The sequence below is a fragment of the Vespula vulgaris genome, chromosome 2 (genome assembly GCF_905475345.1).
Source record: "Vespula vulgaris chromosome 2, iyVesVulg1.1, whole genome shotgun sequence".
Classification (NCBI taxonomy): domain Eukaryota; kingdom Metazoa; phylum Arthropoda; class Insecta; order Hymenoptera; family Vespidae; genus Vespula; species Vespula vulgaris.
In genome coordinates this window covers 18,387,628-18,400,951 of record NC_066587.1, presented here as the reverse complement: position 1 = coordinate 18,400,951, position 13,324 = coordinate 18,387,628, and the positions used below count along the sequence as shown (strand labels likewise).

General features: G+C 33.3%; 3 protein-coding genes and 1 long non-coding RNA gene across 5 annotated transcripts; 2 read left to right on the top strand and 2 right to left on the bottom strand.

The window, feature by feature from the left end:
• The first annotated feature begins 390 nt into the window (after positions 1–390).
• On the top strand, positions 391–1,631 carry LOC127072576 (leucine-rich repeat, immunoglobulin-like domain and transmembrane domain-containing protein 2). Its single transcript, XM_051013091.1, has 3 exons — positions 391–596; positions 681–1,037; positions 1,128–1,631. The coding sequence occupies exons 1-3, from the start codon at positions 391–393 to the stop codon at positions 1,516–1,518; spliced, it is 954 nt and encodes a 317-aa protein (XP_050869048.1). The 3' UTR covers positions 1,519–1,631.
• Positions 1,632–2,395: 764 nt separating this feature from the next.
• LOC127072569 (RNA-binding protein 47-like) lies at positions 2,396–6,835 on the bottom strand. Of its 2 annotated transcripts, none has more exons than XM_051013081.1 (5): positions 6,094–6,835; positions 5,398–5,572; positions 4,885–5,189; positions 3,922–4,051; positions 2,396–2,507 (listed from the first exon to the last, which is right to left on the bottom strand). In XM_051013081.1, the coding sequence occupies exons 1-5, from the start codon at positions 6,769–6,771 to the stop codon at positions 2,491–2,493; spliced, it is 1,305 nt and encodes a 434-aa protein (XP_050869038.1). In that variant the 5' UTR covers positions 6,772–6,835; the 3' UTR covers positions 2,396–2,490. The 2 variants fall into 2 exon arrangements, with proteins under 2 accessions (XP_050869038.1, XP_050869037.1); XM_051013080.1 differs by lacking the exon at positions 2,396–2,507 and adding an exon at positions 3,206–3,776.
• Positions 6,836–7,286: 451 nt separating this feature from the next.
• Positions 7,287–11,864, top strand: LOC127072583 (uncharacterized). The gene is made up of 4 exons (XR_007785531.1): positions 7,287–7,427; positions 8,491–8,715; positions 10,979–11,199; positions 11,662–11,864. It is a non-coding gene; the product is annotated as an uncharacterized LOC127072583 (long non-coding RNA).
• Positions 9,413–11,027, bottom strand: LOC127072580 (protein MIS12 homolog). Its single transcript, XM_051013096.1, has 4 exons — positions 10,799–11,027; positions 10,140–10,309; positions 9,932–10,069; positions 9,413–9,852 (listed from the first exon to the last, which is right to left on the bottom strand). Exons 1-4 carry the CDS (start codon positions 10,884–10,886, stop codon positions 9,589–9,591), a joined length of 660 nt encoding a protein of 219 aa, XP_050869053.1. The 5' UTR covers positions 10,887–11,027; the 3' UTR covers positions 9,413–9,588.
• Positions 11,865–13,324: the final 1,460 nt, after the last annotated feature.

Sequence of the window (13,324 nt, the reverse complement as noted above, 5' to 3'; positions counted from 1 at the left end):
CGTCAGATTAACTGATAACCAAGTACTTGCGAATTAAAATCTCTGTCAATTTTCCCAAGATGAATTATCCACTTTTATGTATATACGCATGACAATAAATGTTGTTTGTATTATATAACGTAATTCGTACGATTTTTCCCTGCCTCGTTTGAAAAAAAATTACGCTAGAAAATTTAGGAGGATCGTGAAAATGATAAAGTGTCCGGAAGTTTAAGACAGATAATAAAATGCTATCTATCCATTGAAGAGAGGAACGAGAAAGAGCACACCCACTCTATGCGACTATATATAACTGATAAATATGATAAAAATATTCAGTTAGTCGTGAGATTTGTTTAGCGTGACAAAGTTTTCTACGTAAAGAAAAAAAAAAAAAAGAAAAGCAAAAAAATGAGGTGTTGCTTCTTCTTCCTCGTCTTCTATTTATTTGGATACGTTTGCTCGGAAGAATCTTGTCGAACGATAACGTCGAAAATGACGAAGACAGTGACCTTCGATTGTACGGAATTGAACACGTTACAAAAACATTTGGATACGGCACAAAGTAATACAACGAACATAATGATCTATGGATCTAATCTGAATAATATAGCGGGGTGAGCACAATAATCTTGAGATAACAATATCATAATTAAGACGCAAATAACTATCGTAATATTTTTCTTATTCTATTTTCGAAGGCATGCCTTCGTCAGATTCGGTGCAACCTTACGAGTTTTGGATCTCCACGAAAATAACATAGAAGTTTTGGATCGTCAAGTTTTTGTAGGATTAATAAATTTAAATGAACTGATACTATGGGGTAATCGATTGACATGGATATCCAGTGATTGGTTCATAAACCTGTACAATCTCCGAACTCTTGACTTATCGTTCAATCTAATACAAAGTATAGATTATAACGTCTTCCCGTTGCTTTCTCGCGTGGAAAACTTTTACCTGGATTACAACGACTTGAAAGTCATCGATTTTAACTTCTTCGTTTACATGGCGAGTCTGAAAAAAATTAAATTCGGTAAAAATCCTTGGAATTGGGGGTAAGTGGAAGAGAAGACAACAAAAATTCTATTATTTCGAGAAACAAATTACAAAAAGAGAAAACTTGATGTTTACCAATATAATTATAGATATCGTGCTTTGCTAACCTGGCAAATGGAGAATCAAAACGTTGATTACTCTAGCGAATGGGATGATTGGAATTGGATGAGCAACGTGATAAAAGATTGCACGGAAAGTGGCGAGGGTGAAATTCCAAGTGATAGTGTAATCGATTGCGCTGTCAGGAAACTGTTGGACTTTACGTACGATACTTTGCACTTCTCTCCTATTGGATGGGCAAACGATGTTGGATGCGCTCCGGAAGCCAGGAGATTGATCAGCTGCGCAAGACCAAGGAATGTTACTGGAAACACGGATTATCAAACAATACGTATGATCCTTCAAGATTATAGTAGAATTTTACTTCCCATGATACGAGCTCATAGTCCATTAAGTTATACCTCTAATCCCGAATTGTAATATTTTATACATATACGAATATCAACGAATATAAAAATGTAATTATATATAGTTAACAAATGTATTATACGAATATATAAACGCAAATATATATATTGATAATCGTTATAAAATATTTATTATTGTTATAAATATAATGAATCGATTTTCCTATTGTGTAAATATATACACACACACACACACACACACAATGGAAAAAAATTATATACATGAACATTTGCAAACAAATACGATACGTGTGTATATTCTCGATACGTTAGAATCCATTGACTAATGGGTAATATAGCACGCGAGTAAATTTGTATCGTTTTGCTTGTCGTTTTCTATCGTTTTACCCCCACTATCATTACATTCTCATTTTGTTGTCACAAAGGCGAGAGAAGCTCTCTTCTCCGCGCATGTTCTGTTCTTTTCATCGTTCGCCCATTAGTGAAAGACAAATGAACGCAATACGTAAACTTAGAGAGAAGGAGGGAGGAAGAAAGACACAAAGAGAGAAAGAGAGAGAGAGGGAGAGAGGGAGCTAGGCGAGAATAAACACGTTTGCTAGAAGCACGTACCGTTTGAAATGTTTTGTTAACAGTGTCACGGAAATGTCAATCTAATTGTACTAACCTTTAAACTAGTTTCATCATTTGCAATTATATAACTTCATAAATTCTTCATACTTGACGTTTTTAATATAAATTATATCTCACAGAGTCCTTGTTCATCAATGTCCTGCAGTAAAGGTAGTAGAAATTAATACATCTTATATCATCATTACATAGCTGAATTTCTAAACACGCAAAATGGATCTTACGTGAATTAGGATGTAAATGTCATCCTTTGATTATCACAATTCGGACTCTCGATGGACGTCCAACGAAGATTCGTACGCATTATTCCAAGACAGTTGAATCTTTGAAGCAACAAATTGCTTGTATTTATCAATCCCAAAGAAATCAAGATTGGCCACCAGAGAGAATAAATTTATGGTTCAATGGTTACTATTTAGAAAACAATCGTACCTTGTCCGATTATAATTTAACATCCAAAGATAAAATCACTATGCAATTAAGTTTTGTTAATAACGATTACGCATATGATTGATTGATAATGACATTTATTATTCAAGAATGTCTATTAAAAAGAAATTAACATGAAAAGTGAGATTATATCTCTCCGTTTCCATTATTCTTATTGATTTATAACATGTAACGTAAATGTCAAGTATAAAGAAATTAAATTAACGTCTTGAGTGTGCTTACACAAACATTGTAAGTAAATTAAAGACTTATTAGTTATTCGAAGATAAAGCGATTAGATACTTTTCATTTATAATCTTGGTTCTTTAAACTATATATAATTAAATGCAAGATAAAAGTTCATTGAGAAAAAAAAACATAGATAAAAAAGTGAAAAATTATTAAAAAAAAAAAAAAAGCAGATACTTTCTCTAGTTGAAGATTCAGCAATCTCGCACATACATATATATATATATATATATTTTTTTTATAATGATCTATTTCTTATATGATGAACTTCTTACGTTAAGAATGAATTTTATATATATATATATACATATCATATAAAACAACGATAGAACATTGGCATTTCAGTATAAATCTAACTTAAGAACATTCTATGTAGATGATTAGTGATTCTGCAAATACATTTTGTGATCAACATTAATAATAAAACACATTTATCATGGCACACCACCGGAGTAAATAATGATTCACCTATATATTTATAAAAATTCAAGTAGATTCTTTCTAAAGCGACGCCAATCAATCAATTTGTCTTTAAATAGATTATTATAAACCACCAAAACCTTATAAAAAGTTTTTATCCTATAGAATTTGACGTTCAATTTGATAAAAATCAAGATATTATCATTATTTTGACATTTCATCGGAGAGTAAAAAAAATGTGATATAATGTAAATGTAAAATTCAAGATCACATGGAGATTCGTGCGAGTATATTTGATCAATTTAGAATCTAATGATCGAGTAGCCAATTAAAAGAGAAGAAAAAAAAAGGAAAAAAAAAGAAAAGAAAAGAATAATAACTTTCATTTGAAAAATACTTTTGGCTATCGTTAATTCTTCGTAGATGTCTACGACGCACATTACCGATTATGAATAAGAAATTAAAAACTTCCGTTATTAAAAGTATTATACAATTGTTTTTCCAACGTAAAAAACGGCTTTCTTTGCATCCCATCAAATTCCATATTTTGTTTCGTGTAATCTTGCCCTATATCCTGAATGGCTGTGTGATCGAAAAGAGAGAAAAAAAAAAAGAAAAAAAAAAATAGATAATAATGATGAATAATTAAACGATTAATTGAAAATAGCATTATACAAAATTTTACGACAAAATCAAGATCGTTATGTCGAGTCATTTGAAATCTTACCGGAATTGTTCAATGATTTGGACAAGTAATGATACATTTTTAACGACGTCGTGCTGATTGCTTTATGTTTCGTAGACATTATATCTCCGTGATACTCAAAAAGCGTAGCATGTGCTTTGAAAACGGTTATCTGCAAAAAATCACCAAGTAGTATAAACATAACAGTAATAAATATAACAAAACAATAATAATAATAATAATAATTATTATTATTATTATTAATATTGCAAAGGAATACGCGTATGACCCGACACGAGAGAATTTTCGTTACTTTCACGAACGATCTAGACAGCAACTGTATATTCTCTCTGAACCTTTCTCATTTCTCCCCACCTTCGCGAAAAGTTTCTCGAATTACTATACTTGGAAAACGCGACGAAATCCTCTCAAGAAATTGGAAACGTATTAGCCGTCACAACGTTTCAGTCAAAGAATAAAATCTCAAGAAGAAGAAGAAGAAGAAGAAGAAGAAGAAGAAGAAGAAGAAGAAGAAGAAGAAGACGTAGAACTAAATATTCTTTTCTTTTCATGGTCAGACGTAACTAAATACATACGTACGTATGCATTGATAAAAAAAAGAGAGAGAGAGAGAGAGAAAGAAGTCCATTGGTGACTTTTCTTTTTTCTTTTTTGTTCTACCAGATGGTCACAAAAAAAAAACAGTGACGTGCTCGTTAAGAAAAAAAAAATGTAAGAGTAACAATTACGCAACGACGTTCTTACGTTTTGTTTTCTTTTTCTTTTGTCATAAGTTTCGACATTCAACTTTTACGATTATAATTTGTAAAGTTTTTCGTATGGACAGAATACGTATGTTAAATTCGATTTGTCAATCGGTAATATTCTTCTATATATATATATATATATATATATATATATATATATATATATATATATATACATCTAAGTTTCAAAGGAAACATGATTATAATTTTGTATTAATTAATTTATTTCTCTGCTCACCTTACAAATGAAGCCTGGAGCGTCAAGAGCTCTCCAACATTCGAAGGAGCACATTGCACCTAACTTTTCCTTAACCAAACTTTGTAAGGCGATGACGTGAGCGGTACCCTTATTACTATTTTCTTCGTATACTTCTGGAAGCGCTTGGAGATAATAATTCTTTGACAATAATGGCTTGAAACGAGCATTTCTACCAGTCGTCGCAGCTTCATTTATACATTTCTGCCTTTCTAAGAGTTTCGACGCACAAATCGGTTTCGCCCAACGAATTTCCCAACCTTCTTGCTCGACGATGCTATTGTGTTCTGTTGCCAAAAATAACGTATGTACGTAGAAGAAACGTGAGGACTTAAAGAGATTTTACGCAGAGTGAAGAAAATATTTAACAATAATAAAAAAAATATAAATAAATAAATAAATATATATATATTTATACAAATATGTACGTGTATGTATATGCGTTTATATTATATACTTGTATTTAAAAGAAAACCTATAGAGAATGTGACTCACGCGACATTATGTCCATTACTTTCTGTGCGGCCTGTCGTGATTCGTAATGTATAAAGGCAAAATGATTTATTTTTTTCAGCTTCAATATAGGTATACTCGTTGACTTTTGAAAGATCTCCTTGACCTTTTGCTGCGGCATGTTTAACGATAGATTCCTTACGAATAACGCCGTTACCTATATACGTGCGTCAATTAATTCGTTAAACACAAACGTACGACATAAATATTTTTCAATTCGCTCGTTCGCTTCATTCGACTCGTTCATATACCGATTTCGAATATACGTACATAGAGAGCAATAATGCGCGTCATACTTTTACCGTACATAAAATGGCGGACGATCGTCCGGAGAGAACGTTTTTAACGATCGTATTAAATTCTAGTCGCGATAAAAGAGAGAAAGAGAGAGAGAGAGAGAGAGAGAGAAAAAAAGAAAAGAAAAGAAAGGAAAAAAAAATCAATGTCGAAAGACAAATACGACGATTTAAAAACATTTCTTCGACGAAGAAGGAATATTCTTATTTGCGAAGCAGAAATAGATCACGGGAAGTTACAAATTGCCGCGAAATTCAAAACGTTTACGCGTAAACTTCGTTCTTCGTGATTTTCTAGTGCATGCTCGATTAAAATTACATACGTAATAAATGTAAAGAAAATATATAAAAAGACAGAGTAAAAAAAAAAAAATAAACTCACGGTTTGCATGATGTCTTCGTCGATCGGATCACCTGGTTCAGGATCGGCCCAATCAACGGCGATTTCGTGTTCCCAAAGCATCACTCGTCCTGGAATAAGTTTTCTTCGGGCCATTGCAGCGGCTCTGTGATCCTTGAACTCGACGAATATGAATCCACGATTCAATGACTTGTCCTGCGCGTTCGGATACAAATAAATATCTATTATCCCTTCGAGAAGTTTCGTCAGTTCTTCCATAAATTCCGCTTTTGTTTTGTTCTTCGGTACACCGCCAAAGAAAAGACGACAATTGTCAATCGACTTGACAACGCCGATACGATGTCCCGGTCTTATTTCGTAACCGTCGAGCTCCATGCAAGCCCTCTTAGCTGTTTTGGAGTTTTCGTAAAGGGCGAAAGCATAACCACGCGTAGATCCAGAAAAATCGAGCATCAATCTAAGTTCCATCAATCGACCAGCCTTACCGAGTACCGGCATTAATTCGTCCTCGTAACAATCGCGTGGAAGACGACCGACGAATACCTCGGCACCTTTTGCACGTTCTCTTCCATCACGATAGATTTCAGGAGCGGACAAACGTCTTTGACCGTTTTCCTGTACCAATTCGTAATTGGTGGTTTTCAACATTTCCAACAGCTTAGCGGTCAATCGACATTCGCAATCAATTATATCCTCCATCTTTTTTGTTTTGTTTTTTTTTTTTGATATTTGGCCAATGATTTGATTTTTCTTTTTTTCTTTCTTTTTTGTTTACGTTTCGTTTAAAAAATTTTCTGTGATAACGAGAGAAAGAAAAAAAAACAAAAAAATATATATATATATATAAAAGAAGAAATATAGTTTACAATATATATATATATATATATTATAGATATATATATACACACACATATATGTATATATAATTAACACAAGCGACCGAGAACTCGCAAAACCGAACGCTACTCGATTACTGGTCACTTCTTCGACGTTTTCTTCTCCCCCCATTCCCCCTACCCCCCGCTCGCCCCTCCTCGACCCTCACCCCTCCTAATCATCACCCCCCTCCCCGTTTTCTTCCAATAAACCTATATCTACGAAACGAAACGACGAAGTCCAACGATTCCGCGAAAAACTTGTTATCCTTTTCTATCTCTAACGACCAATCAAAACAAAGGTAGGACGTTCGTACGTACGTACGTTCGTTCGTTCGTTCTTTCTTTCTTTCGTTCGTATTCGTCGTGCGTATTTGACCGAATAAAGGTGAAGAAGAAGAAGAAGAAGAAGAAGAGGAAGAAGAGGAAGCGAGAAAGATTGCACCTGACGTAGAAATATTTTATATGGAAATATATACCGTATGTATATGTATCTATCTATATATATATATATATGTATGTATGTATGTACGCATGTATGTATGATGTGTGTATGTAGTGAGGAACAGAGAAATCTGTAACGGTTGCGTCGACCGTTTTTCTTCGAGTATCCCAGACGTAAGTAAGTTCGGCTATTTTCGGACGATAATCAAAGTTTTCGTCAGTGTTCACTTGCCTCGTAACAAAACGGACCTAATCTCGCTCCGATTATTTATTTAATTCATATAATTGTATACATATTATTACGTCGAAATAATTACTATTAAGACGGTAAACACATTTTATTTTTCGTTTGATATATCTCATTTCGCTTGTATAATCGTCGAAGAAAATTAGTAAAAATTGTAAATAAATATGAATCATCGGAAATATATATATATATATATATGCTGCGTGTATATGTGTGTGTATATGTATATATTTTTTTTGTAAGGCTTGATTATTCGTTTTGTAACGTCGAACGCGATTGGTTCCTTTACGATGATCGTTATTTTAACGTCTTTTTTTCTTTCTTTTTTAATGACGTCTTCATTCGATCGCTATTAATAATTTTAATGAAATACGTATTTATTACGTTTTAATAAATCTAAAGAAGCTTTGTTACGAAGCTACTACTTTTTATTTCCTTTCGATTAATCATCGAATTTTATCGGATATTTCTATTAAAACGAATGAGACTTTTTGCATAATTATCGTTACATTCATTCACTTTAGATATATAATCACGTTTTCTTACATATACGTGTGCTCGCAAAAGGGAACATAATTTTTTCCTAATATTTTTCCAATTAAACATTACAAAAAAAAAGAAAAGAAAGAGAAAAGAAAACAAGTACTTGTAAAATTTTCATTAATATACGATTAAGTATGAAAAAAATAGATATCGATACGTTTGTAAAATCATTATAATTTTTTTCTAACTAGATATTTAAAAAAGAAAAGAAATGTTTGTACGTGTAAAATCGTCATCGTTTTTTAAACGTTTTCATATAAGATCGTTTTCTAACGTGATTAACAACTCATCGGACAATGTGATGTGCAGATAAGAAACGGTCCGACGGAGGTCCAGCCACAGGGTGTCATGGTTGGAACGTTGGTTTGTGGTGATGGGTTAAATAGCGTGTAAGGCGTAGGACAATTCACTTTAGGACAAGCAGGCTCGACGACGATACCAGGAAATTTGGTGTCTATTGGAATGTACCATTGGATGGGTGTACATCCTCCTGACCTTTTCGGACAAACAGCCATCTTCGAGAATATTGTAATGGTATATATTTATATATTTATTTAAAATTATCGTTATTTTTATATCGTTGTCGATATCAATTTATAAATAATTCACCTTTACGTTCGCGCGATTAATTATTGATTTCTTAAAACGTGATTAGCTAAATCCGTTAGGTCGATTTTAATCCAAAAAATGTACGACTTTGTTTTTATTTTTTATTTAAATATTTTTCAAAGATCATTCCTTTTTAAAAAGTTTCTACTTGAAGAAATCTTATTTATCTTCCATGGATTAAAAGTTTATTATTCTTGAAAAGATTTCTATGTGAACTCCATTTTATGTTACGTTCGTAATGGCGGATAGACTGAAGTTGTATACACGCGTATATACGGAGATACGATTTTTTTGCAATATTCTTAACAGCAGTTCTTTTAAGAATGCTTTTACGAGTATAAATTTTTAAATTTCACGAAATGTAAAGCGAAGGTTGATTTTTTTTTTAGGAAAAATAAAGGTTTGGATTTTTTAAGTTTCGATGGAATAGGTAGCAGCACTTGTTTGCCGAATAGCGAATGCAAGTCGGTTAAATAGGACGGTTATGTCGGTAAAAGAGAAATTGAAAATACTCGTCGTCGATGCGTGTCTACGAAAAAACAAATTTTTGGTCGCATTGGATCAGAGGTTTGATATTTCTTGCAATGTTCTTTTGTTTGTTTTGGTTGTAAGAAACGAAATGTAGATAATATGAGCTTTATTGCGATAGTAAAAATATGTATGTATAAAATTCGTTAATTTATGAGATCTAACGAAGAGTTACAAATGAAAACTTCTTACGTACTATATACAAACATTTCATATACACATTTTGCACATTGAGGAAGTTGTTTTAATAATCTGAGGATAAAACAATCGTCAAAGATTATCAAAATCATAATCGTTACCTTTGAAATCTTCAAACGGATTATATTTTACTTTTTCTGTTTTAGGTACCAAACGGAGTAACTTTTTATAAAGTTCTTGGTAATGTTTAAGTACTTTAAGCATGTCACTGTTGGTATTTTGATCCACAGAACTATTTTCGATTATATTACACATTTCATTACTCTTACTTATGTAGTTTTGTAATTTATCTATCGTAGCTAGTTCTTCTTTTAACGCTGCATTCAATATAGTGGCCTAGAAAGATTGGTTCGAATCAAAGATTGTGTACAGCGACGCAAAGTTTGTGAATTGCACAATTATTACTTTCTCATACCCTCTTGGCTCTGTGCTGTAAATTTTCCAAATGTTCTTCCAATCGTTCGTATTCTTCCTGAGTATATCGAATACTCTGGCATTTGTCTTCTTCTAATAAAACGTTTTTTGGTATGGAAATGTATTTCTTTACGGTTTTCTAAAACAAATCAAATATGTAGTCTTTGTAAGAGCACGAGCAAAGATGCAAGCGATGTAACTCGGATTACCTCTATAATTTTTAAATGCGGCATTGCACGTGTACAATAAGTTTGTATTAGTTGTTTTTCATTTTCCTTTAGTTCTCTCAATTCTTCCGTATCATAATTGTATTTTGTTTGTAACGATTTACATAACTTTTTACAGGTCGATTCGATAGTTTCACGAGTTATACTTTCCACTAGAAAGAAAGAAGGACGTTAGAAGCTAGTCATCGACAGTGATAAGTATTTAGCAAAAAGCCAAGAGGGTGTAAGTGATAAAATTGCAATCGTAAAAAAAAAATCATCTACATTGGATCATGCTGGATATGGTACAATAGTAAAGTGTATCAGGCATATTTGTATCAAGGGAATAACGAAATACGTTTTTATTTGAAAACAAAGCTCGGTTTGAAAACGAGAAAGAAAGGTTAGTCTTTGTGATAAAAAAAAAAAAAAAAAAAATAAAGAAAGAAACTTGGTCGACGGTAATGCGGTGAAAGTGATTTCAAGCGATGGACGAGTGTGACTCTAGTCATGATCAAAACCACATGAAACCAGAGTTCACCCGCCCAACGACTGAAATTCATACCCTAAATGGTTGAAACGTCTTGTATACAATTTGCGAGTCGTTTAAATGCGAAATCAAAGCAGCGGCAGTGGCGGCGGTGTCGGCGTCGTCGTCTTACGTGTCGCGTATACGGCTCTCGAGTGAAAGCCCAACAGCTGCATTTCGTATTCTTCCTCTTTGCGTTTTTCAAAATCGGTAGACGCCATGTCATTGTGTAGTCGGAAATACACGTTACGAGTATACGTGATTATCTTTACGAGCACTTGTTATCCCTCATGACTTTTTTTTCTTTCTTCAGAACAACCTCCCGACCTCTCGACCAGAACACCTTGACGTCCGTTGACAAACGAAGATGGCGTCCTTTCTGCCTGCGTACAAAAGCGTCCTTTGTTCCTCGTCGTTCGTCGACGCATCCGGTTTCATCCAACGCCCGTGGTGGGGTTTAGGACCGCTACGAGATGGCGACCAATCGTTTCCGAGCAAAAGCAACCTATGGAACGTGTCGATATACGTAACAACGTAAGATAGATATGCAAAGTTAACAAGAACAAATCTAATTCACACACGCACACGAATATATACAAGCTCAATTTAACGTATTCTTAGATATTCGTTCGTTTGATTCGTCGTTAGATTCTTTGGAACCAAAAGAGAAATTTCATGATCGATTTTCAAGGAACTTTAAACGATTATAGCGAAATTATCGATCAGTGGTTATACCGTGAGCTTTGCTTAGCAAACAGTTCAACAGTTTTCTCGCTAGATGTCGACAGTCGAAGTTTGTTTATGACACATATTTCTCGGTACGAAACGCGTTGTCTCGGTCGATAGGTCGAGGTAATGATATTAAACCAAACAAATACTTTTTTACGGTACGGTTGAGCGTGAGATAATTAAACATTTCTGATACTTATATTCGTATCTTCGAGCGATTCATAAAATTACGATATACTTTTAAATGAAGGCCTCGTCTGTATTTAGTAGATACAAGGAGTAGAATACTAAGCATTCACCTGGCGGATATACGAAATTCAAATATTTCTGTTGCCTTGGCTTATCAACTTCAAACACAAACGTTTCCTGGGTTGGAACTTTGTTCTTGTACCCTCATCCGTTCGTCGACGTTCGTGAGCGGATTTGTCTGGCACTCTAATAGAAAAAATATATATATAATAGTCGCATAAGCCGTCGTATAATCCTATTACTTACAAAACTCGACACAAAATATCATTTTTATCATCTCTCGTATCAATAATTACAAAATTCGTCAATTTCTGAGTCACTCGTTTTTAACGAATTCGCAACCGCGAATATACTCTTCTATTTAGATAGAAACGTTCTTTTTTAGTCGTCGATTACGTACAGCGTTATTTAGAAAAACGATTACGTAGAAAAAGCGATATGTGGAGAAACGCTCGAGGAAAAGATGCTGGGTAGATCTCGGAATAGCTTTTACTTCGATCTTAACAATAATTTTAATTCGTATAAAAAATATCTCTGGAATTTTTCGAGTAATCGGATGCATGGTTACGAGTGACATCAGTCTTTTTTTGAAGCACGATTAGTCACATTCGTTAGTCAAACTATACCGTTGAATGTCGATGACGAGGGCGTACATTTCTGACAACGGAAGTAAGACTAGTATTTCATATCGTATTTACTAATAAGAAAGCAATACGTTCGCTTTGTATACGTACATACGTTAAGTACGTTCGATACAAATCGTAAAGATTCTAAAGGATGGCTCAAAAGTTTTTCTATGATATCCGAAATCGATTCATTTCTTTTTCTCCAGAATTTTTTTAAGTAATTTTTCTTTTCTTTCCTGTTTTCTTTTTTTCTTTTGCACAGATTGTTAAGAAAGTCACGAAAAGGAATATAATTTTGATTTTTGAGATCACCTAGAAACTTTTGACTCAATTGGGAACTTTCGATCCTCATCTAGGAACCTTTGGCACGGTTTGTGCTTAAAAAATGTTCTCGTCTTGGCACGAGATCACAAACGAGCCGATAATTCTTCTTCTTCTTCTTCTTCTTCTTCTTCTTGTTTGTTGTCTTCTTTCTCTTCATCGAAACTCTAACGGAAACAGTTAAATTTAACGAAGTAAATTTACACCAAAGGAAATATCATTTTCACCTTTATTCATTTAACACGTTCGAACGGTTAGAAACGTTGGCGAAGTGAATGGATGAAAGAAATGAAGAAGCTTGTGCTTAGGTGAGAGCGTGCAACGAATGAGTGTACGCATGTCACGTGCGTTCGTTCGTTCGTGGATATAACTCCACATTCATAATGCGAAGTCGGTGTTAGATAGCATCGTCTAATCGTGTTATACTACGTCGATCATGCGATAAAAAATCGATTCATAAAGTCATAGTCGGACAAAGGACTCGTTTATCAATGAATTTCGTTTTACGAAAAGAAAAGAACAGATTATTATTTATTAAAATTATACATTATTAATTGCTATCTTAATTTAATAATATCTTAATTTTATTGAAAATTTATTCTATAAACTACCACTATATATATAATTATAATACATATATGAAAGAAGAATTTTCATACAACATTTAATTATAATATAACATTTTATCATTCGCACTAACGATATATTTTTCTTACATAAATTTTATTTAAAAT